Source organism: Larus michahellis, chromosome 8 (genome assembly GCF_964199755.1).
Source record: "Larus michahellis chromosome 8, bLarMic1.1, whole genome shotgun sequence".
Classification (NCBI taxonomy): Eukaryota; Metazoa; Chordata; class Aves; order Charadriiformes; family Laridae; genus Larus; species Larus michahellis.
Genome location: NC_133903.1, coordinates 5,057,952 through 5,083,656, shown reverse-complemented (window position 1 = coordinate 5,083,656; position 25,705 = coordinate 5,057,952). Strand labels below are relative to the sequence as shown.

Genomic DNA, 25,705 nt, shown 5'->3' with positions numbered 1-25,705 from the left:
CAGCAGAAAAGGACAAGTTGGAACCGCAGCCAGAAAAGCCCGCTGCAGTCTGGAGGAGAGGAGGAGTGCCTGCCGTCGCAATTTGGAAAGATAAAGATAGAACTACTGAATTTGGTGTCTGACCTCATGACTCCCTTCCAAGGTCAGCACTTCAGCTGTGGAGGTCAGACTGTGACTACCACTGAAGCAAGCAGCACGTACACCTGCGTGCAGGCAGTTTTTATTACAGGGCTTTGCTCTCGTATTCAGATCATAACACTTGAAGCTGTGCCAAGCTGGCCTCCTAAATGCAAGCCACGCCTGTTTTCCAGCTGGTAGGAGGAGATTATAGAAAGCAAGCCCTTATCTTTTAAAAGTAACTGGCAGATCTTGCAAAACAGTAAATACTTCCCATTCTGAGAACAAGATTTTGACAGTTTTGAGCTAAAAGATGCATTAGCACACGAGAATTCTAAAATTTCAGATAACACGGTCAAAAGATACAATCAGGTGGGTGCCTTGCAGCAACAGCAGGCAGCTCCCGAAGCGTGTGTTCCAAGCAAGAGCAGTGGAACCGTGTAGTCAGGGCACAGCCGTAACAAAGCACAAAGGAAAGAGCTGGACTCCCACCTCGGCAGTCCTCAGCTGCACCCACTACAACACATTTCAGTGGAGATGCATCCACGTTGGAAAGAACTTGTACAGGCACTAAGCAGAATGTGTTTGCAGCTGGAAACTTAAGTGTTGTCTCCACTGTGCAGAGAAACAGTGATTGGAGGTGGCAGGGCAGCAGAGGATTTGGACCCCTTTAGTCCCAATCATCGATGTTTAAGCAATTACCAAAAAGATAGAAACACTGGGGTAACAAGTAAGCCCTCTTCCAAGAAAAAGAGCTAGTCAAGAGGGAAAGCAACACTCTACAGCTATTCCTTCATCATATGGTGAAGTAACATGGACGCTGCTGCCACGTGCAACGGCCAAGAGCAGTATCAGGTCTGTGTGTGAGCATGCATAAATAATTACCATCACTGGAGTTCTCACAGCAAAGCCTCCTTTCCCTGGAAGCACACTATAAAAGGGAACTACGATAACAGTAACAAGAGAGCAAAAGCATTTGAAATTCTCATCCTTTAATGGTCAATGATAATTCTGGCTGGTTCTGTGTAATACAATTAAACAATATACTTAAATGTTTCCAAAAAAAAAAAAAAAAGAAGCTCTCACACCCCCTCTTTCTATAGCTCCCTTTCATCGACATTCCGCTGCTCGATTGGACTCCCATGGCCTAACATACAGCTCTCAAGTCACCACACATCCACATCTCTTAAGTGTAACGAAGAACTGAAAAACCTTGGTGCACCAGTGATGTGTTATTTTAAAAATAACAGCTCTATTAAACCAAATCCTTCCCAGTCTCCACTGCTTCTCAAAGAGGAAAAACAAAATGTTACTGTGGGAGTCTTAATACGCTTGTCTTTGTGGGTTTCTCTCTTCCCTGCTGAAGTCATACGGCATAGAGTTCATAGATCTTCTTTACACAGTACACCAGGGCAGCGAGTGCTATCGTGTTATGCAGTCTCTTTCTGTGCAGGTCGTCCTTCCTCACCAGCACCACCGGAGTGGAGGAGGTGAGCGTATGCAGGGGCAGGCGGGAAAGTTTATAGGCATCGTACTCTACTTGGTACTTGCAACAGGGATCAAATTGCCAAGAGATACCATAAAGGGTGCAGCAAGCCACGCTCAGCACACCAGCAGGCAGGGAGATGTAGTGAGAATAATCTACTGGAAGTGCCAGAGGGGTGAAGAGACAGGTGGTGCCCGCTAACACAGCCGTCTTGTGCAGGCAGTTCCCGACAGTGATCCAACGGGCCGTCTCATCCCCGATGCGAGTGGGCTCTATCACTATGTATTTGTACTGCGCTTCCAGGGCCTGCTCCAGCTCATACTCAAACTGGTCCTGAGCGTTCTCTCCGTTGTAGATCTCGTGCACGATGTAGCAGTCTGTGGAGGACAAGGTGACCCTGTTAACAGGAAACAGAGAATTAAAACTACAGAGCTTGAAGACAGACTTTTCACCCACCCAGCTGTGAGAACCAGAGAGAAAAATGCCCGAGCTGACGGCAGCCCCTCAAGGTCAGTCACTGCCTCTGCTCAACAAGCAGCAGCTTTTTCAACTCAAGATTTGTTTCATATGAACAAACTATGCCTGCTGTACGTGAAGTCATCTCAAAATGAGGCAAGTTATTCTTCCTTACCTTTTGCTAACTTGGAGGAACTAGAACATTTGGAGAAAATAGGATCTTGTTAGCAATCCTGAAATGGTTCCTCACACTGATATGATAGCTAACCGGTTTCTCCGGAGATTCTGGAAACGTCACGCCTTAGCAACCAGACCGGATCGATGAATGAACCGTACAGACTTTCACAGAAAGCAAGACTAGCAATTCATCCATTAAGACAGCAAGTTGTACTGGAAGGATTTAAGAGAGGAAGCACCTTCCAATGAGGGTGTTTGCTTTCTCCCTGCAATAGCTACCTCCTTGCCACCGATGCAGCTTGCTATTCGGTTTTCGATAGTAAATCCAAAAAGGATGGCCAAGAAACATCGCTGGAAGTGAAGGTGAAAAAGGTAGCAGAGCACTCAGTTTGTTACAGAACAGTTCACTCCCTCTACTGAAATAGGGGGCAGCAAAGCAAGAAAGGAACATTTTTTTTTAACCCAGGCAGGCTTTAACAGTGAAGAAAGAGCTGCTCGCTTTACCGCGGAGCAGGCTCCCTGCTGACAGGGGATTCACAAGACTTGTACATCCCCCATTTGAATAACAGCTTTTAGCTACCTAAAAATCGCATCCATTTCCACCTTCCCTCCACCCTCTTCACAAACATCACCTAGGCTGCAGCTATATTAATGTCACAGACTAGTAAGAAATAAGATTATGACTCTTTACCTGCACTGACAAAGGGTAAAAGCACATCCATTAGAACAAGACAAAATCCTCCCTTCTAAGCAGAAGAAATAACTGCTTCTGACATAACTTGTGCTTAACTAGAGCAAAACTGAGCACGTGGCCTCTCAAAGATAAAAATAGCGGATTCCTTTAGCAGAAGGAGAATAAATCACACATATATTTGACCTAATCGCAGCAGACAAAACAACCTCATCCCAACAGCATTTACACCCTTCCGATATTGGGAGGCAAGACACTGCTGAGATGGAGAATGAAACTAGCACTTTTTGCTCCATTAGTACAATGGTACTTATGTGCATGCACTGGAAAATAAGCGAGAAAAATACACATTTCGCAAGCTGCTGTGTTACCAGACATTACCCTTAACGTGCAGCTCCATTCACGCTGCAAAGGGTATCGTGCAGTGGCCATCTGTAATCAAGAATATTGTTAAATTACAAGCTGTTGCCAGAAGTAGCTGCTTTTGTGAACAGTGGCAAACATATCAAACAGCAGGACCCAAGATGCACCAGCCTCTCTCAAAGCAGAGTAATAAGCAGTTTCATTAAAAGTCTGGCTGGAATTTATATAAACTACAAGAAAAACTCAACGTACAAGCTAGTTATTGAGTGCTCTGCTGTGCATTTCCCCTTTGGCCTGTTCACGGGGAGAAAGAAAAATAAAATTCCACCTGGATGCTGTGTACGCCAGGGCCTTCTTTGAGGCCAGCATCTTGTCAGACATTGTTTGGAAAATTACGATTAACCCTTGCAGCACAGGATGGGGTGGGCTCTGACATTCTGTAGTGAACTGGCTAGTATTTAAAGAAAAATTCTGAAGGATGGCACCTATATAAAAATTGTGTAGAGTACTACATCTCTAAATAACTAAATGTATCAGTTAACATTAGGGAGTTTCTAACAAAGAATCAGTTAACCAGGTGTTACTCTGATACATTAAGGACACCGCCGGTAACGGCTTCTGCCAAGGATTGTTTTCTTGATGACAACCGTTCCAAATCAAAAATTCCAGTTTCATTACAGACGACACGCTGAGGCTTAAGGTAACTCTGTAAAACACCACCAATAGACTACATGAAACCACTTACTAACACATAATGACTTCAGGGAAAAGCTACTGCATTTTCAAGCTGGAAGCTGACCCAGTGCTAATACAACCCTCCAGATAAAATTAGTATTTCCTACCAAGGAGCATTTTCAGCGTTTTGTAACCCCTAGGAACACGCAGCGTGGGTCTGCAAAACAGAGAAGCAGAATCCAAATTCAACTAAGATCTCTGCAGAGGCTTAGAAGCAGCACAATAGCCTTGTCTCCACGCCAGCACCGGGAAAACAAGGGTGAAGTAAGCCCATTTCTCTGCCTGTAGAAGAGCCATGGGGAACTGGGCTTCCATCTCTAGGAATTAAGTGAAGTAACTACATTACATGGGACTTCTCCAGGCTCAGCATCAGGACAGGTGGCACTAACCTATCAGCCTCGTTTCTCCTCGCTCAGGTCTTGCCTGCTCTTCCCTCTGAACACCCCCATTCTTCCCTTTCACCATAACGTACACAAACAGAGCCATATCACAAGCAACAGCCACCTGTCAAAGAGAGCAGGAATCCCACAGACTTTGGCCAGCGGCAGTACTGTCCATCTCTTCCGGAATCTTTTGGCTTGCCAGGCTCTGGGGCTTTATAACAATAAAGTCAAGAAAAGCACGATCCTTCTAAGCCAAAACAAGCAAAACTTAAAATATGTGCTGTTGAAAAATCACTGGGAATTAAACCGCACAAAGGCTTCATCCCTGATAGGGCCTGCCCCTAACTATGCTGTTTCTCTAAATTAGTCCTCTAATATGGGAATAAATCTCTATCACAGTGCTGAAGCCGCAAATGGCAAAATGGCTAATCCAAAAACAAAGGACAAAGAATGAAAAATTAGCTGCTCAAACAATAGGACACATGAAGAGTCAGCAACGCAAGCAGAAAGCCTCCATTTCTGTAACAGAGGAAGCAGGGTTTATCACGTATTATTTCCACACAAGAACTGGCTGCCTCTGGAGGTGGAAAGCTGAAAACTGGTTTGTTTTCAGCCAATATAGGAAGAGACATAGATGAGATACGTGTGCCTGAGAAGGTTTTAGACCTTGTTGGCATGCAGAGATGGACTGAGGACCTCAATCCACAGAGGCAATCTCTCCTGACACAGCCTTTCAATTGAACGCAGCAGTTGCACATAACAAATCCAGCCAAAGCAACTGGATTTGCTCAAACACTGGAGGCTATGGAGTTTGCCTTTTGGAGCTTGTCCCCCACCCCTCAGCAACGACAAACAAAAATGCAGAGCTATGCAAACAACTCCAAGCTGGCATCTGCTGGTTATGAAGTGGGATGATTTTATATAAATTCCGTTCTACTTAAAAGAATAATAAATAACCAGTGTCAGAAAGGATTTAGTTCCAGAGGTCATAAAATGCTGCCACATGTGCAGAAGCCCAGCATGTTATTTACTAGACAGACCAGAACCTAAAAGCAGTTGTTAATATTATTCAATCAAATGATTTTCTGTGTCCCCACCCCAAAACCAGGGCTAAATTAAAATGTTGTACAGCTGTTCTGTAAGAATAGTTCCGGCCCTTATATCCAAAGAGTTTATTTCACGCATGCTATACTTGAGAAATTTTAAGTATCTTATTCCTGGTGCCAAATGAATGCATAGACAGGGGAATGTGACAGTACTCTCAACTACTCGGCATAGCAAGATGAAAATCATTTAAAAGCACTGATGTAAAATTTTGGTATTGCCAAAGTTATAAATAAGGAATCAGTTGTTAAGAGGGCTACCACCAGCAGGAGGGGCAGGTCTGTCTTAGCTATAGGGCAAGCTTCAAATTACATTTGGATTATCTTCCTAACATGGGAATATCAGAGGGCACCAGGAGAGGGGTGCTGCAGCTGGCTGAACAATAGCAACTCCAGCAGTTCCCCAGTTACAGCCCTCAAAGCAGCTCCATTTCTCTGCCTCTGACTTGGAAGAAGCCTCCCAGCTGCCTCTTGAAAACAGCAGCCTGTCTGTTATAAATGTAAGTTTCAAGTGGATAGTCTTTATGGATGAAGACATAAATACCTTTCTAGGGAGGAAGCACAATGCCACTCAAAGTGAAAAGACCTTAAGTTTTGCCAAGTGACAACTGGCAGAAAGAGAAACAAGTGAACAGAGTGCTGAAAACAGGGCAGATGACAACATCCTGGAGGAAACTCCAGCATCCCTCTGCCACTGTCCACTTCCAGGGGAGAATGACTGAGCCTCACGGGTTCGTTGCCCTCAGCCTAATGGTGTTTCTCAATTTGCCTGAGACTTTTGGTGACAGTTTCAAGCCGTCCAACTATCTCAGTTCTGCAAAGTGTTCAGAATCACGATTAGAAACACTCTAAATCTGCACAAAATGCAGGTACAGTTCTGGGCAAAAAAAAAAGTTCTTTTTAAACCCCTCCCACAACATGTAGGTCAAGTTAGTTAGTCTTTTTTTTTTTTTTTAAAAAAAGAAGAATGTTACTGGACAACAGTATTGCTCAGAGCACCAAACATACATTCAGATGAACTGTAAATTAAGACCAGTCTGATTAGTAGTTAAAAAAAATGAGACGCTTGCAGCAGTGTGATAACGCCTGTCACAAGCGGCACACATGCACAAAATCTAGTCCAGCAATGCAACAGAGAGACTTCATGCTGGCTGTGCAAGTGAACTGCAGAAACAGGACATTACTGATAGCCAAAGCACAGTGTCTGGGGTCAGTATTAGCATCTCAGCCAAGCCTGGGTAAGTCAATAAAGTCAAGGCATGACAAATTCAAAAGCTAAACTTCCCTCCCCCCACATAAATCCTTCTTGAAATTTAATTTAATTTCAAGATTAAGGAATGAGTTGTGGCCTGGCTTTAATTCTCAGTGGAAATACTCCACCTCAAAGTCATATTCAAGTATATTTTCCTACTCAAGAGAGCTCCAGGATATGGCATACAGAAAGTACTAACACATCCGAGCTTAAGCACCTGAAGAATTGTTTCTCCATGGAACATCCACACGATCTACCAGTCTCAGGCCATTAGCCACGGCTGTCAGGCCTATGGCTTCTTAAAGGCCACTCTGAGCAGGTTGTCAATGCATGCATTAAAGGGGAGGAAGAACAGGAAAATCGTAGCAATAAAGCAAGACTTCGCTCAAAAGATATACCTTAAATAGGAAAGAGAACAGGAGAACATTGGTAAGATCTTCAAACAGCCTCCACAAGTGAAGACAACATTAAGGAAAACAGCACCAGACCATAATAAAAAACTCCCGCCACCAGAGCAAGAAGAGGTGTCAATTTTAAGTCAACTAATGATTAGCCAGGCTAATGGAAATAGGTCAATCATTGCTGTAAGCAAACAGAGTACCAGAAATCTGAGCAGTGCAGGTAGCGAAAGGAGAGACCTCTTTAAGGGCACAGAGAAGCCAATACAAGCAGCGGTGATGACATTAAAACTGTTCTTTCTGGAGTTTGTTAGAACATCTCCCGGGGGAACAAACGGCATTCTGTCTTGTGTTCTGGCGGTCATCGTGCTGAATTTTATACAAAAACACTAAGTACAATTCAGTGTCTGTTCTGTACAAAAAAGTTGTTTTGGTCTACAGATTAACAATTCCCTTTAGACAGTCTCCATTAAAGAGTCTATCCAGAATGAAGAAAAACAAATATTTAGTTGGTTCTCTTCAGCGTTTTGGGTTATTTTGTTTAACCGTATTATTTCGCGACCAGAGCGCCAGCTGGAGTTCGCAGCCAACATCCTTTGAAATTAATGTCCTTACATTTAGTCCTGTTGAGGAAAGCACTTTTTGACCAATTACAGACTTCCTTGTTCAATAAAGTTGTTTATGAAGGGATACAGTCTCCACAGATAAAGTTGCTGGACGTTTTTTTTTTTTTTTAATGAAAGCTGGTCTAGTCTAAGAGCAGACAGTATTTTATTCACTACTGAATCTCCTCACACCACCTCCCAACACACAGATGCCTTTTACAGTAGCTGGCCGACAACTATAAAAACTCCTTGAAGCAGCTCATTTATGAGGAAAGCTGGATTAGCATATTCAGTTGAAAGAAACGTGTCTTTGGACGAGAATCCTGCCCAGCGTAAAACAACTGTATTCACTGTAGAAAAAACATAGGTCATCATTTGATGACATCAGGTCTGTCAGCGCTGCTTTTTACACAACTGCACTGACAGCAGTCAAACAAGATCGGTAGGTGTGATTTAGGATGAGCCACTGATGGAGAGAAGCAGAGGCCCAGTCGTGCGTATCTCCACCTCTGCAACTGCAAGGCAGAAGCAGTACCCAGCTGGCATCATCCGATACCTATCAGAAGTATGATCTTTCATCACGTTTGTACAGGAGGATACCTAAAAGAACCACCATCTCTTGATAAGGATTGTGGAACTGGTCAATGGTGTATCTGCTGTGCTTTCTTATACTTGGCTCTATACTTCACATTGCCAAGGGAAAAATAACGTATGCAGCAGATTCATGAAGTAACTCATGTTTACGGATAAGTATGTTTGATCATAAGATCAAGAGTAATCATAGCTTAAAAAGTCACCTCAAACTACAATTAGATTATTACATAGTTCACAGATTCATTTACAAGGTAACGACTCACTTTTAAATCTGCATCAATTTTCATCCTGGTAGAATAATTTTCGTTGAAGTTATTAAGTGCTGTTTTGCATATTTTTTTCCTTCACTTCTGCTGGGAGGACAGGTTTACTACATGAAAACTCCACATGAAAACTCCACACCTCATGTACTTAGTGCCGGGGCAGGTGCCAGCATGGGGTGCAGACAGCTTTACCACTATGCCACGGAGCTCTGTGGTGTTCTTAGTTGTTTACATAAACTACACTGATGCAGTAATTCCATTGGCTCTTCCAGTTCAATTACTTTTAAATTCCCTGAACACAGACAGCATTCCTGCAATTCACATTAGCACCAGAATTATAAGGGCTACTTGCGGCTCTCCTTGGCTATGTAGATTCAACACCATCAAAAAGAATACAGTGGAATTAGAGCTAGGGATCAAAATGAAGCAAAAAATTAGGAGAGATCTCAGTCTCTAGGTAAGGCGGCAGGACAAAAGAAAACTCCTCACGTTAAAAACACAGCAGCTTTCAGCAGCTGCTGGTTACATCAGTCAGCCCTGGGGCAAAACGGGGAAAACACCAACGTGAGGAAATACAGGATTTAACTAGACATTTTAAGCAGGTAAAGAACTGTGCATACGGATTTTAAAGTAGCTCAACAAGATTTTCCTCTGTCTCTTTTTCCCGTTTTAAAAGTTACGATCCCCAGACTTCTACAGCTACTCCGTGGGTAGTTCCAGCACGTCTTAGCTGCTCCTCCGTCCTGACAGAGGCAAAGAGGGAGCGTTACAGAGCCCTCCGCCACCGCCCCGGCGGCCACCGCCGCCCGCCCCGGCCCCGCGGAGCGGGGGAGCGCGGCGGCTGGGCGCTGACCCCCCAGGCGGCCGCCGGCAGAAGGAGGTCACCCTGGAGGACTCGTCGCTGCCCTCACCGCCTTTAAAAATAGCTGTGGAAGGAGCCTCCCCAGGGCTGGCCCTCCTCCACCCCGGCCCCGCATCCCCGCGGCGGGAAGGGCTGCGGCCGCCGCCACCGCCACCCCGCGGGCCGCGCTGACCTTCCCCGGCCCCGGCCTTCCCCTCCACCGGCCCATCGCCGCAGCGGCAGACCGCCGGCCCCGGCCAGCCCCACCGCCTCAGCCCCACCTCAGCGGGGCCGCGTCCCCCACCCGCCCCGCCTGGCCACGCTCCCCTCAGCGGGGCCCCCGCCCTTGCCCCGGGGTCGCGAGGAGCCCCGGGCGGCTGCAGCCCACCTCCTCCCGCTACCTGCCCGCCCGATGCCCCCCAGCGGCCCCGCGCCCTCCACCCCGGCCGCGGCTCACCTCTCCCGGCCGCCACCGCTGTTGGTGCTGCCGGGGCCAGCGCGCCTCCTTCCCCACGCCGCCATCTTGGAGACACTCGGCTCGCAAATGTCTCCGCCAAGACACCCCGGGCCCGCCGCGACGCCCGACGGGAAATGTAGTTCGCGGAGGCAGCTGAAACCGCTCAGCGGGCGGGGAGCGAGTCTAAGTCCGGACTACAAGTCCCACAGTGCCCCGCGCCGCCGCCCGGCCGCGGGGCCCCCTGGGAGGCGTAGTCCCCCCGGCGGGTGTGGGGGCGGCGGGGAGCAGGGCGGCAGCGGGAATGGGGTCCCCCGTCACCAGCGCTGGGTTGCGGCGGGCAGAGCAGCCCCGCCGCCCCCGGCTCGGCCCCTGCTCCCGGCGAGCCCCGCGGAGAGCGGGGCCGGCCATGGGAGGAGCCCGGCGGCGAGTCCCGGCCTGCCCCGCGGTCCCGCCATGAGGGGGGTGCGGCCGGGGATGCGGCCTCCGCGGCGGCCTGGGCCGGGCCTGGGGGTGGCTGTGGACGGGAGCGGGCCCAGCTTTTGCCGAGGTACACAAATCCTCCAGAGCTTGAGCGTCCCTTGTTTTCCTGCTCGAAAAGAAACCCGTAATTCCTGCTCGCAGGCGGAGGAGGGATGGAGGGCCTCCTCCGAGCAGCACCTCCCCGGGCGTGAGAGGCTGGGCTTTGTTGGGGTAAATTTAACCCCTTTAATCAGTTCTGAAAAAGGAGCAGGGAGTGGGGAGGCCCTGCCACTGCTGCCTCTCTGAGGAGGAGTAACTGTTTATAGCCAAACGCTTCACTAGAAAACGCAGGTCTGCCACTGTTAGGGGTTTCCCAGCGCCTGTTGATCCAGTGGCAGATGATACTGGATGTTTCGGGGGGTATCCAGGACCCATCCTGTCCTGAGCCTCTGGCCCAGGGGCCACCCCCAGCACAGCAGGGTCACCCAAGGGGACCCGCAGGGTTCATCTCCAGGATCTTTGTGATCTCCAGGGATCTCCCTAGGTCCCAGTTCTGACTCCTCCCAGGAGAGGAGCCGCCTTCTCAGGAATTAGTTTTCCCTCAACAAACAGCAGCTCCCTGCCCCACAGCCCCCCCATTCCTGCAGGTACACTGTCCTCAGCACGACTAGCTCCCCTCCAGCCCGACAGTGCATTTCAGGGCGGCGCTGTCTTTGCATTTCCCGTTCCTAGAAAAAGTCTCTTTTTGACAACATTATTTCCAAGTGATGTAACATAACTGAACGCGATAAACCCGTGGCTGCCTCCACCTTGCCAGGCATTGCAAGGCCGCATTTCCAGACTGCAGTGCCCTCCCGCACCCCGGTTTTCTCAGCCGTAATTTGGGGGTCGGCTCTTTCGGTGGAGGTAAATGGTGCGTTTGCACAAACAAGAGGTGTTTGGGAAGCGTGCCCAGCCTGGCAGAGCGCGTGGCTGAGCGGCAGCATTGCTGGGACAGGCTGGAGCATCGGACTGTCTGGAACGTGGAATGTAAACAGAGTGTGTTACCAGCAACAGCCCGGCTTCATGCTATAACCCAAACCCACCGTGCTGTCTCTTGAGAGGAGCAAAACCCATGCTTCTGCCGGCTCGAATTGCAGCCCAGGGGCCACTTGTCATGTTGGATCAAATCATAACTGTAAATAAGCTGTGCCCCTTCTCCCCAGCCCTGGCATTTTCAGCTACTGAAACTCCGGCCGCAGGCTCCGTGGCTTGCCCCCGGCTTTAGGAAGCGATGTCAAGGTGCTGCGCCGGGAGCCTGAGTGCTGAGTCCTCGGGCTCTGCTCCCAGGGTTGAGCAGCACCGGCCCCGGCAGGGAAGTGCCTTGTGTTCCTCTGAGCCACCTGCCTGCCCGCCTTGCTCTGGACCAGCACAGCAGGGAACGACTCCGCCGCCTGGCTGGCTATTTCAATGTTTTCATGCCTTAGTGTTTTCAAACATCTTAAATCGATGAACAGAAACACTGAATGCCTGCTCACATGAGGCTGCATTTGCAGGACATCTCCCAAAGACTGGCCTGAAATCTCAAGGCAGGACTGGCGAGCACAAGCAGGGGTGGATCAGCCGGCAAAGGAGCCGGCAAAGTTGTGATCCCACTCACCACGACGTCAGCCAGCCTTATGACCTGAAATAAAATTCAATAGCTTCAGCCCATGCCTCCCTGGTCATTCGCAATGGGAGCATGCTGGGCTCACCTGCAATCTGGCTCTGAGGTGCTCCGTGATGGGAAAAGGGTGCTGCAGGTAGCACCCAGGTTAGGTGATGAAAAGACAAGAGTGGCTGCCTGCAGGTCACAAGGAGCTGTGTCCAGTACCAGCATTGGGACTAGGACTCCTTTGTCCTGCACCTAGCAAGGGTCTTACGGACCATCCATCATCCTCACCGCCTGGATGGGATCCTTCTTGCACGAGATCCTCTTCCTCGTGAGGGAAAGAAGTAGCATTTTCTCCGTTTTTTGGGAGGGAAGGTTAGGCAGCAGGAGAGTAGCTGCTGAGTACCCAATGTGCAGATCTGCCAGCTTCTGCCTTTTCTCTCACCTCCAAGACACAGACACGTGGATGGTAGTCACTGTCCAAGAGAGCTGGGGTTAGATTCGTTAGAGGATGTGCTTTTTGGGGATTAGAAAAAGATTGTTTACATTTAAGGAGAAAATGAATAAGCAGCAACAAGGCAGCAAAAATCATACTCTGGACATGGACTGGAGAGCAGAGCTCTTCGACAGGACCTGTGAAACAGGCGCTCTGCCAAAGCGACCCAGCCCAGCGGTGACAGAGCTGGGGATGCCCGAGGTCCCCTGGTCCTGCGAGCACCTGCCTCCCACCCAGCAAACCACCGCGGGTCAGTTAAGCCACACTTTTTATTGTATTGTATTCCATGCAATATGTTCATGTTTTATAGTATGACAGAGGGAGGGACAAAGATAAATGTTAGACATAAACAAAAGCAGAAAGGTCGTTTGTAACGGGTCCTGAGAAGGAAAGGCACATCGTAACCACTGAATTCAACAGAATGGAAACCTTGGACAGAGGAAGACAACGCTGGAAAGGGGACGAGGGAGGGGGTGTTTCAAGTTGGGCGCTGTGGAAGCGGGTTTGACAGCCATCTGCATTTCCCCACCCACCAAGGTCCGTAGTTCAGACGGGTTTGGGGACCTCAATATTCAACCAAACCACTTCCACACTGCCATTGCTGGAGGGAGTCCAGGATCCCCAACTCCTCCAGGTTTAGTCAGCACCAAGGGGCAGCGCAGGACTCAAAGCTCCATCCTGCAGAGACGAGCTGGGAAAGGGCAGCTGGTGGAGAGGCAGGAGGGGGGGCTGCCCAGCACCGAGGGACCCTGAGCCATCTCCTGCCTTGCAGTGCCAGATCACAGGAGCACCGTGGCATCGCTGGTGACCTGTGGGTATTGCTGTTCCCTGACATCAGAGACCACAGGGAAGGAAAGGCCGGGGCGGAGGTACAGCAGTGAAACGGTTGGCACGGACACTGGCACAGGTCTCCATCAGGTCAGACACCAGGGGACTGTAGCACCTCGAAGGGAAGCAGCAGCAAAACCGTGTGCTGTGCCTGATTTAAGGCAGCCGTTGCCACTTGTGACCCAGCACCGGAAAGCATGAGGTTCTTGCCAGAGCAGCACGAATGGCTCCAGGGCTGAGCTCGGACGCTGGGACCCTGCTGGTGCAGTGACCGCAGCACACCCTCCAGCGAGCCACTCTCATGCGGCAGACATGATGGAGTACTTCTGGGATCTGTCCTGCAGTGGAAATGAGCACAAAACCAGGGCAGAGGCTTGCAGCGCTGGATTCACACTATTTCTCCCATGAGGCAATCAGGGACACAACTCTTCCAAGCACCCAGTCCCGCTGTGACAGAGATACAACGGTGTCTTATCTTGCAGGAGACAGTTCAGCTTCACTTTGGGATCAAGAGCAGGGATGGTTCCGTCACTACTTGGCTATAACAGAGCCAGCCTTGCTCCTGTAACTAGATGATGAAGTGTGTTTTGCATATTAAAGAGTGAACATTTGGCAGCCCAGATTTCTTCCTGAATGCCTTTTCTTTAGTTGGTTACCTGCGACCCTTTCCTAGTCCCTCTAAACCATCCTGAAGCTCACAGCCAGGCTGAAATAGGCAGCAAGAGGGCAGAAGCACAAGGCAGCGGCAGAGCTGAGCCTGATGCCTTTTCCTGAGCAGCACAAGCCAGAGATGGGTCTGCCACCGGGCACAGGTCCCTCCCCAGCCAGGTGGAGGACATGGGCAGGGGTCTTACAGCCTGTGGTGTGGCAGGGATGGAGTTTGGGAGGTTTTACTCAAGCCTGTGCGCAGAGGGCTGTGTTATGTTGGTGGTGGGCGGCTCCAAAGCACAGGCAGGCGGCAGGGTTTCACCTCGTGCTGGTGGCCAGGAGGAACATCTCAGGGCGTCCCTGGCTGAGATCAGGCACAGGGTCTCCATCTCCAACCAATCCATCCAGGAGAGAAGGTTGTAGGAGCTTTTGCCTTTGCCTCCATGGACTTTGCACTGGGCTCCAGGAGTGGGCCGAGCTGCCTCTTGGCCAGGGCTTCATTCGGTCCGTGGCACAGATTGTAAACTTTAGTCCCTGCTGAGAGATAAGCTAGGTCTGGATTCGGCCTCCAGGTGAAAGGCTCTTTAGCTCGTTCTGCCTGGCTGCAGCCCCCAACGGCTGCTCAGGGCTGGTGGGCCAGCACACCATCTCCCCACCTCAGCCCAGCCCTGGGACACTGCAAAATCCCAAGTGCTTGGGAGGAGATGCTGTAGGGTCTGGCTCAGGCCCTGGAAAGCCTGCGTAAGGCAGGACAGGCAGCAAGCTGGAGCCAGGCAGTGCCCTGCCGTCACGGTGTTACCTCTACATCTGACTGTGGCAATGCTGAGCTGTGCTACGGGGTCATCATCCGCAGAGGTAACAACGCAAGGGTGTTCATCCCTGCTGCTGGCCAAGGACCCCACGATGTTACGAGCGCCCAGGGCTTGGAGGCCAGTGAGCAGACGGGTACTGCCCTGAGCCAGGGCTTCTTTCCCAAGGCCGTAAGGAGAAGTGATGAGCATCCATGCGGAGCCAGGTGGCTCTAGCATCAAGCCCTGCAGATGGGGCAGGACCAGGTCCCAGAGCCTTACCCTCATCGTTCTCAGGATGTGATGACGTCTCAGGCATTACGATCTGGGGCGCAGACAGGGGTACAGAGCTGGAGTTGAGGGAGATGGGGGGAGCCTTCCCCTTCAGCTGCAGGAAACCACCCTGGTGCTTGCAAAAGCATGGGATGTCTCCTCATTGCTTAGGCCAGGGCTGGCTGTTGGGGCTGGTGCTCTTCTCCTGAGCAGGCTGTGTCCATACCAGCACAGACAACACCGAGAGCAGGGAGCAGAGACAGGAACGATTGCGGCCTGTGGGGATGCCACACCAGGACTATGTACAGAAGGCTGTGCAGGAGCTGGCATCTCTAGGGAGCAGCTTCGGCGACTCAGCTGCCTTTCTTCTTCTGCATGCTCACACTGCATATGCTCTGCTGCAGCCCCCGTGGCCAAAGCCCACTCCTCGCACGGCTCGTGTCTCTAGGCTCAAAGGTGTCACCATCCCAGCATCTCCACAGCCGGTACAGCAAAGCCCCCGAGGCACCACTATGTCCCACGCGTTCTCAACTGTGCCCCAAGTAGGCTTGGGCAAGGCTCGATGCCCAGCAGACGCTGCAGGGGATGAACCTGCCAGGGGGTTGGGGCTCCTCCAGCACCTCCCTCTGTCCCACAAAGCTTAATCCACAGCATCTCCCCCAGCTGCTGGGAGGAAAGAGGGGCTGGTAGCCCACGACCACCCCTAACCAACATCCTCCAGCAAGTTCACAGCTGTCACCAAGTGGAGGGAAGAGGATAAGGCGCAGAGCGAGTCATCCCCTGGTCTTGTGATGGAGTTTGGTGGAAAAATCATCCTCTTCCACCCGCTGGCTTGGGAAGAAGAGCACTGGGGGGCACCATGTGTGCCTGCAGCCAGCCTGGCCCAAGGGCCGTAGCCATGCTCACACGTGGGCAGAGAGGAGGAGGTTGTGCCCACACTCATGCACCACATGGATGCGCTTCAAAAAATGGGAATTGTGAGCGTGGGAGGGGGATTTCCTGAGACCGCAGAGAAGCGAAGGCCGCGTTGAACAGTCAGGGACAGGCGCGCTTTTGTCAGAGCAGTCCTGCCTTAAGGCTGCAAGTGTTCCAGATACTGCGGCAGTGGGTTCTCCTTGACGTATTTCTGAATGTACCAACACGTCAGGTGAGCTTTCAGGTCCTCCTCCACCACGAAGTCCAGAGCTGCCTGCAAGCAACCGGAAAGGACAGATGGGTTACAACCAGCACCCCCAGCCTGCGCTCTCCTCTGAAGCCTCCCGGAGGTCCGGACTCCCGTACCCCACACAAAGATGGGGGGAACAGCAGGTTGCCCTCACGTACCCTCTGTGCAAGGCAGGCGGAGGGAGAGGGCTGGGGGGAGAGCACGGCTGTCCTGCCACAGCCACCGCCGGTTTCCCAGTTTAACCAAAGGCGTGGGGGACCTCTGGGTAACCCTCAACGCCTCCAGCCTGGTGGATGCTGCACTGCAGGTGACCCAGCCACAACACATGAAGGCCACCTTTGCCACCCATTTGCTCGGGCTTATGGGGCCAGGGAACAGCTGTAATCCCAAAGCATCACCCCGCAGTCCGCCCCCACCGCCACTGCACTTGCAGTTCCTCAGCTCTCCCTGCACGGCTGCGGACCTCAAAAGGCAGGAAAAGGGTTCACAGGGGCCTTAAATCTTTGAGGTGAGGGGGTCCAGCCCCTGGAAGAGGTGCTACATCAGCCCCTGCAAGCTGGGCATGAGGGCTGTTCGCTGTGAGGAGGAAAGGGCCGAGCGGCTGGGCATGCTGGCACTCGCCCAGCCCCTCTTGCCGACAGAAACAGGAATATCTGACCACGGATTTCCAACTGCCCCGTCAGCCGCCCCTATCTCCCATAGGAGCAGTGATGGTTCCCGTGGGGCAACGCCAGCGCAATGGAGCCTGGGTTCAGCCAGGGTCTCTAGGCACAGCTGGGACAGTGACGGCTTCTGCCCAGGGCAGACGGGGTGGCTGGGGCCGTACCTTTGCGAGGTGCTTGGCTATTCCTCTCCCTCGATAGGCATCCGGTACCTCTGTGTGCTGCAAGTCCACAATCCGCTTCCCCACGTATTCGTAGAGCAGCACCGCCTTGTCATGGCAACCTGGGGATGCAAGAGAGGGGTGAGGCTCGGGATGTCCCCAGGGAGCCATGGGCTGCCAGCCCACCGTTGGATCGTGCCGCTCGAGACTCGTGGGACTGCTACAACAGCCCTCGCACGGCTCCTCGCACCCACGGGAACGGCTGTGGCGCTGGGCAGACTCACGCAGTGGAAAGTCTCAGCAGAGATCTTGCTTTTGGTGACACTCGGACATCCCTGTTGGTCCTCCCCACAAGGTGTGAGCAGAGGCTTGTTTTTTCTTCTTGGCTTTTCCAAGCCCCTGGACCTTTCCTACCCAGCCCTGAATTACAGGCCAAGCAGCCAACACAACGCGTTCAGGGCAGGAGAGCAGCTGGCAGAGAGGGGTGGGATGTGCTGATGGGGGAGCGAGCAAAAAGAGGGGAAGAACAGGACAAAGCTGACCCAGGTTAACAGCCAATTCCTTCCTTTCTACAGCACAGAGTTTTTTTGTCCTGGCATATAAAACAGAACAAGCGCTCCTTGGCCTGGTGTCGCAGCATCTGCACAGACACATTTTGAGGAAGATGCTGAGAGAGATGAATCCCCCCCACACACACAGGAAAGCGCACGCAGGCGTGCGAGGGGGTTTGTGCGCACACACATTTACTTGCCCCCACACACATACAAACTTCCTGTTGCGACACCCTGACCTTTCTCACACCAGTTCAGTTACAGGAAAAAAAAAAAAAAAAAAAGTTTCAGCACATGTGTAAATCTGAAGAGAGCTCATAACACCTCGCTGGCTTCATCTGCCAAACCCGAGCTTCTGTCTTCCATGCAAAAGCAAACGTTTCATTTCTGGAGGGTTTCTGTATTTAAAAGTGAGTTTCAGAAATGCAAGCTTCCAATCAAAGAGACAAGCTCAATTAAAATAATGGAAACCTTTCCTTTCCCTCTAACGGTTCCTGGAGGGTGAGGGGCCGCAAGGTTCACCTGCATTTACCATATGCTTTAGCTGAGCTCAATACGCTTCGTTTTATTGCATTTCAGCCAACTCCAGCCCACTTCCCGTGACCCCTATATCTGAGAGACACTAGAAATGAGCCCATTTGAATTTTGTGTTTTGAGAGAAGCAGCTCAGTTTTCTGTTTCTGCTCTTTTTAGGCAGAGACTCAATCCTCCTGCATCGGCTGGAAACCTTCGTATTTCCAGCCCGAGTTTATTCCTTATGGTTTCTACCCGCTCATCCTTGTGCCAACATTGTTCTTGGGTGGACATAAGTAATTTCCCTCCCTGCCATCCCCCCAAGTATTTACAGGCATCGGCCTCTAGTTTACCAAAACACCGAGCTCTTTTGGTCTTCCTACAGATCCCAGATTCCCCCGCTCTGTCTCAGGACAGAGGGTTTGGGGTGAACCGCTGGGACGGGCAGAGGCAATGGGGTGGGGAAGGGGCTGAAGGGGTGCTCACCTCTTCCCCGTTAGCAAGACCAGTGCAGATGAGAACTTACAGCCCCATTTTACAGCTGCAAACCTTTGCGGGGAAGAAAGGGAGAACTGCAGCGTTTCCCCGTGTGGATCCAGGCACCCCAAAAAAGCCCAGGGAGCAGCAGCGAGCCCAGCTCCTCCCCAGCAGCACAGACCCATCTCCCTCGAGAGAAAGCCCACCCAGGTCAGGGCACAGGCAAAGCCAGGCGCCCTCACCCTCGTATCAGAAGGGTTGCGTTCAGCGGCAGCTCTTAGAGGTGGTATCGGCAGAGCTGGCACCACCGAAGGCCACAAGACGCTCATAACAGCAGCTTTCACACGTCCAGACCTGCTCTCCTCCCAGGCCAAAGCTTTCTATAGATTCTGCCTGAAGTTTTGGTAAGTTCAAAATTAAATCCGTCTCTAAGTGACGACAGACCAAAAGATTGTTGGGTTTTTTTTTTTAAATATACTTTTATATATGATATTTTTATATATATGATCTGTATAGAAGTATAACCCACAAAAATGCATTTTAAAGCAGATGATGATGCACTGTTTGAAGAATCTCAGATCTGTCCTGGACAGACTTTCCCTCGATATTCATGTATCATAGCAGCACCGCAAAACCCCAGCTGGGATGGGAGCTGCAGGTGCCACCAGCGTCGAGACGGACACTCACAGAGCGCAAAGGATTTTACAACTGGCTCTGCAGAGAAAGCCAGTGCTGCCAATGCTGTGGGAAACTGGTCCCATTTCAGAAAAATAGTCAAGTAGATAAATGTATCTGTACACGCTCACCTCAGCGATGGGATCTCAAGCCACCCAGTACATGAAGTCTGTGACACTTGTGCCATAGGTTTGGTGTGGGCCCTGCAGGTGACGCTGATGGCCCAGGAGGAGGTCACTGCTGTGTCCCCACTCCTACGCTGTCCTAGGGCTGGGCTGGGCTATGCTGAACATCTCCTAGTCTCCATCTCCCTGCTGCAGGATGGTAGGTGACGCAGAGCCACAAAGTGAGCTCCCGGGCTGCAAGAGGAGCTGATGGAGGGGGACATGTCAAGCCAAACCCATAAGATGGGCACAGCTGGATGCACGGAACTGCACTGCCACAGGGGCTAAAGGTGAGAAAAAGCCCAGATCAGCAAAGGAGAAACAAGCCAGGATCCAAAAGGATTTCAGTCTTGTGAGACAGCATCCTGCCCAGATTCTCCACTGTCTGCTGTCGGGCTGTGTGTTCATGGCAGCCCTGCCTCCATGAAGACACCGGCTCATGGCACAGTTCCTGCAGGAACAGCCTCTCCTGGACATCAAGATCCCTCTTCCTCTGCTGAGTAAGGCTGGAGGTGGCCAACGGCCCGCAAAGGGAGGGGAAGGACTGGCCAGCGGAAAGCCTGTTTCCTTTGAAAACAGCTGCTCTGCACATCCTCTGCACACCGTCCGCACTGGGGCCCAGAGACTCTGGGAAAAGCAGGGTGAAACAGGCTGTGCCCCCAAACCAGGACTGGTCCTGCGCTCTCCACGAGCGGGTTTGTTTTCCCCACCAAAAGGCCTCCCTGGGGCCGGAGGGATGAGATGAGGGAGCAGAGGTGCTTCGCTGCAATATGATGCTGGAAGAAGCCTTGCTGCTACGTGGTACCTTGGGCACGGGGGGCTGCTCCCTGCAAAGGGACCGCTGCAAAGCTGGGGGAGCTGGAAGCAGCGTTGACCCCTCGCAGGAGCAGTCCGGCTCCGGCTTGTCGCAATCTCCCCCGAAGAGAGGGCGGGCAAGCAGAAACCACATCAAAACACGGCATAAGAGGGACACTACAAGCCAGCCTCCTGCCCGTCTGTCTGTCTGTCTGTCTCCTTAGACTTTGGGGCAGGGATTTTATCAGCCTGCATGGATTGAGCTTGGCAAAACAGGGTGAGGTCTCGGCCAGCCAAAGCGGTGCCCTGTGAGCCGGATCACGATGTTTGACTCGCAGACACTCCCCTGCTCGGTGCCTCGGCTTCGAGGCCACCGTGAGCAAGGAAGTCTGAGTCAATGCAAATCAGCACAGCAAGAAAGAGGAGTAAGAGGAGGCTGCACGATGAAAATGGCAGCAATGGCAGCACAGTTGGTCTCCAGCCCTCCCTCCCTCCCTCAAATCACAGGGGGAAGGGGAAGCTTTGCCAGGAGGCGGGAGAGATACCAGGCCTAAACTTGCTGTCCTTGGAGGGTTTCCACCGGGATCAGTGGCACAGAGCAGCCACCCAAGCAGGGCAGCTTTGGGCAGCAGATGAGGCCCCTGCGCCGCAGGCTCAGCCACACCACCAGAGACAGGCCCCCAGGCCGGGCGGCTTATAAGCCTCGGGGGAACACCGCAGCGAGCCCAGCCCCAGCCCCGAGCTGGGCAAGGGACATGGCAGGCATCCAGAAAGACGCAGGCACCTCGCTCCAGCCCATTCTTTGCTGTCCCCCTCTCCCAGGACAGGCGCAGTACCGGCTGGGCGAGGGGACGCTGCAGCGCTGGCAGCACAGCAGGACCCGTCCCTCCAGCCCGAGCCCTTCTCCCGGTCCCTCTGTGCCAGCCCCGGCCCACAATACACCACTGTGTGCCCAGGATCCGAGCAGGGCAGGGGCTCGGTGAGGGCTGGCTGCCTGCAGGCCAACTTCAGCGCTCCATTGCCAGCCTTTGGAGGCAGCCCCCGAGCTCCAGCCTCCTTAGGGCACTGCTACAAAGCCACTTCCCAAGAGCAAGGTGGGGGAGAGAAGAGACACCAGCCCCATTTCCCACTCTCAGACCAAGGAAAGCCCAGAGGCTGGCAGCAGCTTGGCTCTCCTGGCTGCTGAGCCAGAAGGTGGCCACCAAAAGCTGCGCGTGGGGTGAGCTGAGAGGACATGATGTCCCGAGGAGCGTGTGCATCCCAGGCCGGGGCTCGCTGCATGTCGCAGGCTGGCCTTGCTCCCCAGGGAGCCACTGGCACGTTACTAGGGAGAGAAAACACAACAGAGCACAACAGACAGCCCGAGCGGAGACGGCGCAACCGACACCGAGGGGCCTCGCTGGCAGGAGCGGCAGTGGGGGGGCACTCTAGTTTGAAGCAGTTTCCTGTTTAGAAGCCTTCTTGAGGCAATTGCAGCACGGCAGAAGAGCAGGGACATCTTGATGCAGGGTCCGGTGACCAGATCCCTTCATCCCTGCTGCAAACTCGGCAGCTTTCCCATCCCAGAGGGCATCTGCCCCAGCAGGGAGGAAAGCACCAAAGTACAACCTGCTCCGATTTTCCTAAAAAAGCCGAGCCTGGAGTCCTGACAAGGAGCTCCCAAGACTCAGATGAGCAGCAGGCAAAGCAGGAGCTCCCAGCCACTGGATCGTGCCCAAACCCAGCTGGGGAGGAGCAGGAGGTTTGGAAAGCGTGGTTTGCTGCACCCACACATTGAATGAATGGGAGCGCAGGTGTGCAAGCAGCCCACGCATCCCCGAGGAACTGGAGCCTCTTGGTGCGTGCGGTGAGCCCATCTCCCGACCGGAGAGCCCGACGTGTTTGATGGGCATCAAGCAGTCAAAGAAGCTGCTGCAAAAGATGCTGTTCCCCTGCCCCAAACAGCTGTGCCAGCGGCTGGACTCACCAGCCAAATGCTTTGGGGTGGGGGTCTCTTCGGGTTTCTTGTTTTGACCACAAATTTTATCTCCAATAAAAACCAAAAACCTCCAACTATTCCTGACAAAACCAGCCTATGTGATTCCCATGGAAGTTCTTAAGCTTCGACAAATTGATGTTTTCCAACAAAGTCACTGCCTGGGGAGGTTTCTGGCTAGCTCGTGCTGTTAGTCACATCTCAACCGATTACAAATCCAGTTGGGCTTCTTTCTACCCTCCTCTCAGAGGGATAACGAAGCTTGGTGAGGTCTGGCTATACTCAGCTTTACTTTCAGCTTCTCATTGCTTCTGCATTCAGGATGCAAGGAAAAAAGGAATGCGTTAAAGTGAAGCAGCTGTTTCTATCAGATTTTTAGGAGCCATGTGCAACAATGAGGGCTCCGAGAAGGGAAAGACAGAGCAACCCAGAAAACACCAAATACAATTCATCTTTCTCGTGTACGAGGAGGAAGTCCCGACATGAGGTTACACAGGGTTGCAGAGGCGAAAATAGGGCGATGCTGAAAACACTTTCACAACTAATTCACAGCTTTCATGTTGTCTCAGGCTGCTAGTGACAGGGATTTCCATAATAATATCACCACAGAAAGTTTTCTCCCCAACGTCACACTACCGTAAACCACCAAGCCATCAGCCCAGAGACCAGCTAGTGCTGGAGCTGAGCAAAGCCTGGCTCCTTGGTCCACGAGCCCGATGCATCTGTGTTTTCCCAGAGCATCACCCACACTCAACATGCAGCTGAAGTTAGTACCAAGACAGCAGTGACAAGCTGAGTGTCACCAGACACTGTAGCCCACTGGTGAGCTGTGGGTTCGCCCCACAGGCTGCCGTTTATCTCTGCCACAGTGCAGTAACACAGGACGAAACCGCTCTCAGAGGGACACGTGGGTCACATTGAAGCTAAAAATCTGTGCCCCTGTGTCATTTCCCCACGTGCAGCAGGGAAAACCTGCCAGAGCATTCAGTACTCATGCTCATCACGCCAGGAGCGGGAGTGATGAAGAGAGCAGCCCAGGAAATAAACACCCTGCCACGCACTCCCACAGAGATGGTTATCTTCTGACCACCTTCCAGGGCTTGGTTATTATCAGCAAACGCCTAACAAGACGGAGGAGAGATGGATCACCTGCCCCGCGTGGATGTTACTCAGCCCAGAGGCAGGAACACCGTCACGCCAGGATGCTGCTGGGCTCGGCTTCCTTATGTGGCCGGCACTGAATTCACAAAAAAAGGGTTCAGTCTCCCTGAACTCCCAGAAAAAAAGCCAACCCTGATGACAGGGATCCACCTACAACCCCGGGGAAGGCTGTGGCTCCCCTGAGCCGCGGTGCTCTCCTCCTAAAGCAGGAGGTTTTGTGCCGATTCACACGTGACTCCCACCACGGGTCCCACAGTTGATTCTCTCACTCTCAAAGTTCATCCTCTCCAGACCCGACTCATCCCCACTCAGCCACCAAACGCTACTCAGCCCACAGCATCGCTGGCAGAGGTTTTATTCGGCAAACCACGATAAAAAGATTACATTTCCCTAATAACTGTTGGTCCTCAGCTCTCCCCTCTCTTTTGTGCACACACAGACTTCACCGACAGCGACAACACTGCGTTACAGCTCTCGCGACGGCAGCGGGGACCCGTCACCTGGGACCTCGTTTGATCTCTCCCTGCTCGAAATAAGCACTTGGTGAAATTGTTTTCTCCGCACCCAGCGCACACGTCTCCTCCTTCCTTGTTCCACCACTGACGAGCCTCCAGCCTGCACTTTGTAATTAGTGGTTGAAATTAAAAACAAAAAAAAAGGGGGGGGGGAGAGAAGAGTCTAAAATAAAATCCAGACTATTCCTGTTGTTCTATTGAGAATGCCTCCTACAGTCTGTATAATTTCTGAACTACACATTTTATTTATTTATTTCTTTTTTAAAAGGCAACCACCCTGCAATTTCTGTAGGGCAGCGAGCGAGGCGGCCTGTTTTCCCCAGAGTGGTTCTCGGCAGGACAAACAGGCAGGGAGGCGAATATTTGGGATTAACCATTAAGAGGATGGCTGGAAAGGAATCAGCGTGCCGTAAAGAAATTCTAGTGGCACCTACTTTTCTGTTCGCTCTGCCTGATACGCGACGGAGCTGTCGGGGGGGGGGTCACCGTGTCACCAGACCCACGCAGGCCCAGTCCCACGGATGCTCATGGCAACGAACCGGGCAGGATCCCATAACGCCGGGGCCCCCGCAGGTTGCTCACGCCCCCGAGGGGCCTCCCCGCAGGAACCCCACCAGAAAAGCCACCGAGGGGCTCCCAAACCTGGGAACGTCCCCCCACACCGGCACCTCTGCATCACCCAAAGGCACCTGCTCCTGGCGGGGGCTGAGATAGACCCCCCCAAAACCTACCCGGGCCAACCAAGGGATCCCTGGATATCCCAGGACAAGCTTTTAGGAGGGGACAGGAAAGATAGGGGGGACACCAGCAGAAACCAGGGCACCGGGGAAAGTACGGGGGGGCTCAAAAGAGGGGAGGACACAATGGCACTGGGAGGGGGCACGGTGTCAGGGCGGGGGGCACAGGGGAAGGCGCTGGGGGACGAGTGCTGGGGGGGGAAATGGGGGAAATCGGGGGGCCATACGTAGTGGGACCCCCCAGGGAGGCAGAACCGGGGTCAGAGGGGATCCGGGAAGGCCCCCCCCCCCCACCTTACCGTTCAGCCTCACGGTGAACTGCCGCCGCTTCCGATCGTGCTCCACCTGGATGGGGCAGCCCTGCTCCAGGAGGCCGAGCGGCGCCGAGTGCGCCATGGCCGAGGCCGGGCCGTACAACGACAGGGAACCCCGGCGGGGGCCGGGTCCCGCCCGGGAACGCGGAGGGAGGGGGCACGCGGGGGGGGAGCGGGAGCGGCGGCGGGGCCAGGCCGAGCCGGGCCGTGGCGGCGCCGCGGGGCTGCCACCGACCGGCGCGCGGCCGCAGGAAACCAGCTGTGCGCCACGTGCCCGCGGCCCAGCCAATGGCCGCGCCGCCGTTTTGTTTTGGTACGGGCCGCCCGGCTCTTAAAGGGGCAGCGCACCCCGCCGGGACGCCGCACCCCAGCGGGCGAGGGGGCGGGCGACCACACCCCTACCCACCCACCCACCCACCCACCCACCGCAGCCCTGGGGATCCGCGCTGGTTCTGCCCCAGCGTACTGGTTCTGCACTGGTGTACTGGTCCTGCACTGGTGCTATGCTGGTACTCTGTACTGGCTTACTGGTGCTGCTCCACTGTGCCATGTGCTCTGCAGTAGGTACTGTACTGCGTACCCTGCCCGGCTACTGGGTTCTATGCCCTGGTGTACTGGGCCTGTACTGGTCCTGTACTGGGTGCTTTGTACTGGCTTACTGGTACTGCGCTGGGGTCAAGTGCTGGGGCGCTGGTACTGCCCCGCTGTGCCATCTGCTCTGCCCAGGATACTGCGTACCCTGCCCAGCTACTGGGTTCTCTGCCCTGGTGTACTGGCCTGCACTGGTCCTGTACTGG

General features: G+C 52.9%; 2 protein-coding genes across 3 annotated transcripts; both read right to left on the bottom strand.

Annotated features, from left to right (window-relative positions):
- Window positions 1–1,092: 1,092 nt before the first annotated feature.
- TMEM11 (transmembrane protein 11) lies at window positions 1,093–10,296 on the bottom strand. The gene is made up of 2 exons (XM_074597344.1): window positions 9,922–10,296; window positions 1,093–2,000 (listed from the first exon to the last, which is right to left on the bottom strand). The coding sequence occupies exons 1-2, from the start codon at window positions 9,984–9,986 to the stop codon at window positions 1,484–1,486; spliced, it is 582 nt and encodes a 193-aa protein (XP_074453445.1). The 5' UTR covers window positions 9,987–10,296; the 3' UTR covers window positions 1,093–1,483.
- Window positions 10,297–12,756: 2,460 nt separating this feature from the next.
- NATD1 (N-acetyltransferase domain containing 1) lies at window positions 12,757–25,165 on the bottom strand. 2 transcript variants are annotated; one of them, XR_012588652.1, is made up of 4 exons: window positions 24,894–25,151; window positions 17,035–17,153; window positions 15,053–16,232; window positions 12,757–14,519 (listed from the first exon to the last, which is right to left on the bottom strand). XR_012588652.1 is itself a non-coding variant. In XM_074597339.1 (3 exons), the coding sequence occupies exons 1-3, from the start codon at window positions 24,988–24,990 to the stop codon at window positions 16,116–16,118; spliced, it is 333 nt and encodes a 110-aa protein (XP_074453440.1). In that variant the 5' UTR covers window positions 24,991–25,165; the 3' UTR covers window positions 12,757–16,115. The 2 variants fall into 2 exon arrangements, 1 of the variants encoding a protein (XP_074453440.1); XM_074597339.1 differs by having other exon boundaries at window positions 12,757–16,232; window positions 24,894–25,165.
- Window positions 25,166–25,705: the final 540 nt, after the last annotated feature.

Excerpts from the sequence above, each read along its gene's own strand:
- TMEM11 (XM_074597344.1), bottom strand. The coding sequence starts at position 9,986 with ATGGCGGCGTGGGGAAGGAGGCGCGCTGGCCCCGGCAGCACCAACAGC. Across the intron at positions 2,001-9,921 it reads AGCGGTGGCGGCCGGGAGAG|GGTCACCTTGTCCTCCACAG; the intron begins GTGAGCCGCGGC and ends TCCTGTTAACAG.
- NATD1 (XM_074597339.1), bottom strand. The coding sequence starts at position 24,990 with ATGGCGCACTCGGCGCCGCTCGGCCTCCTGGAGCAGGGCTGCCCCATC. Across the intron at positions 17,154-24,893 it reads GTTCACCGTGAGGCTGAACG|GTTGCCATGACAAGGCGGTG; the intron begins GTAAGGTGGGGG and ends TTGCATCCCCAG. Across the intron at positions 16,233-17,034 it reads TAGCCAAGCACCTCGCAAAG|GCAGCTCTGGACTTCGTGGT; the intron begins GTACGGCCCCAG and ends GGTTGCTTGCAG.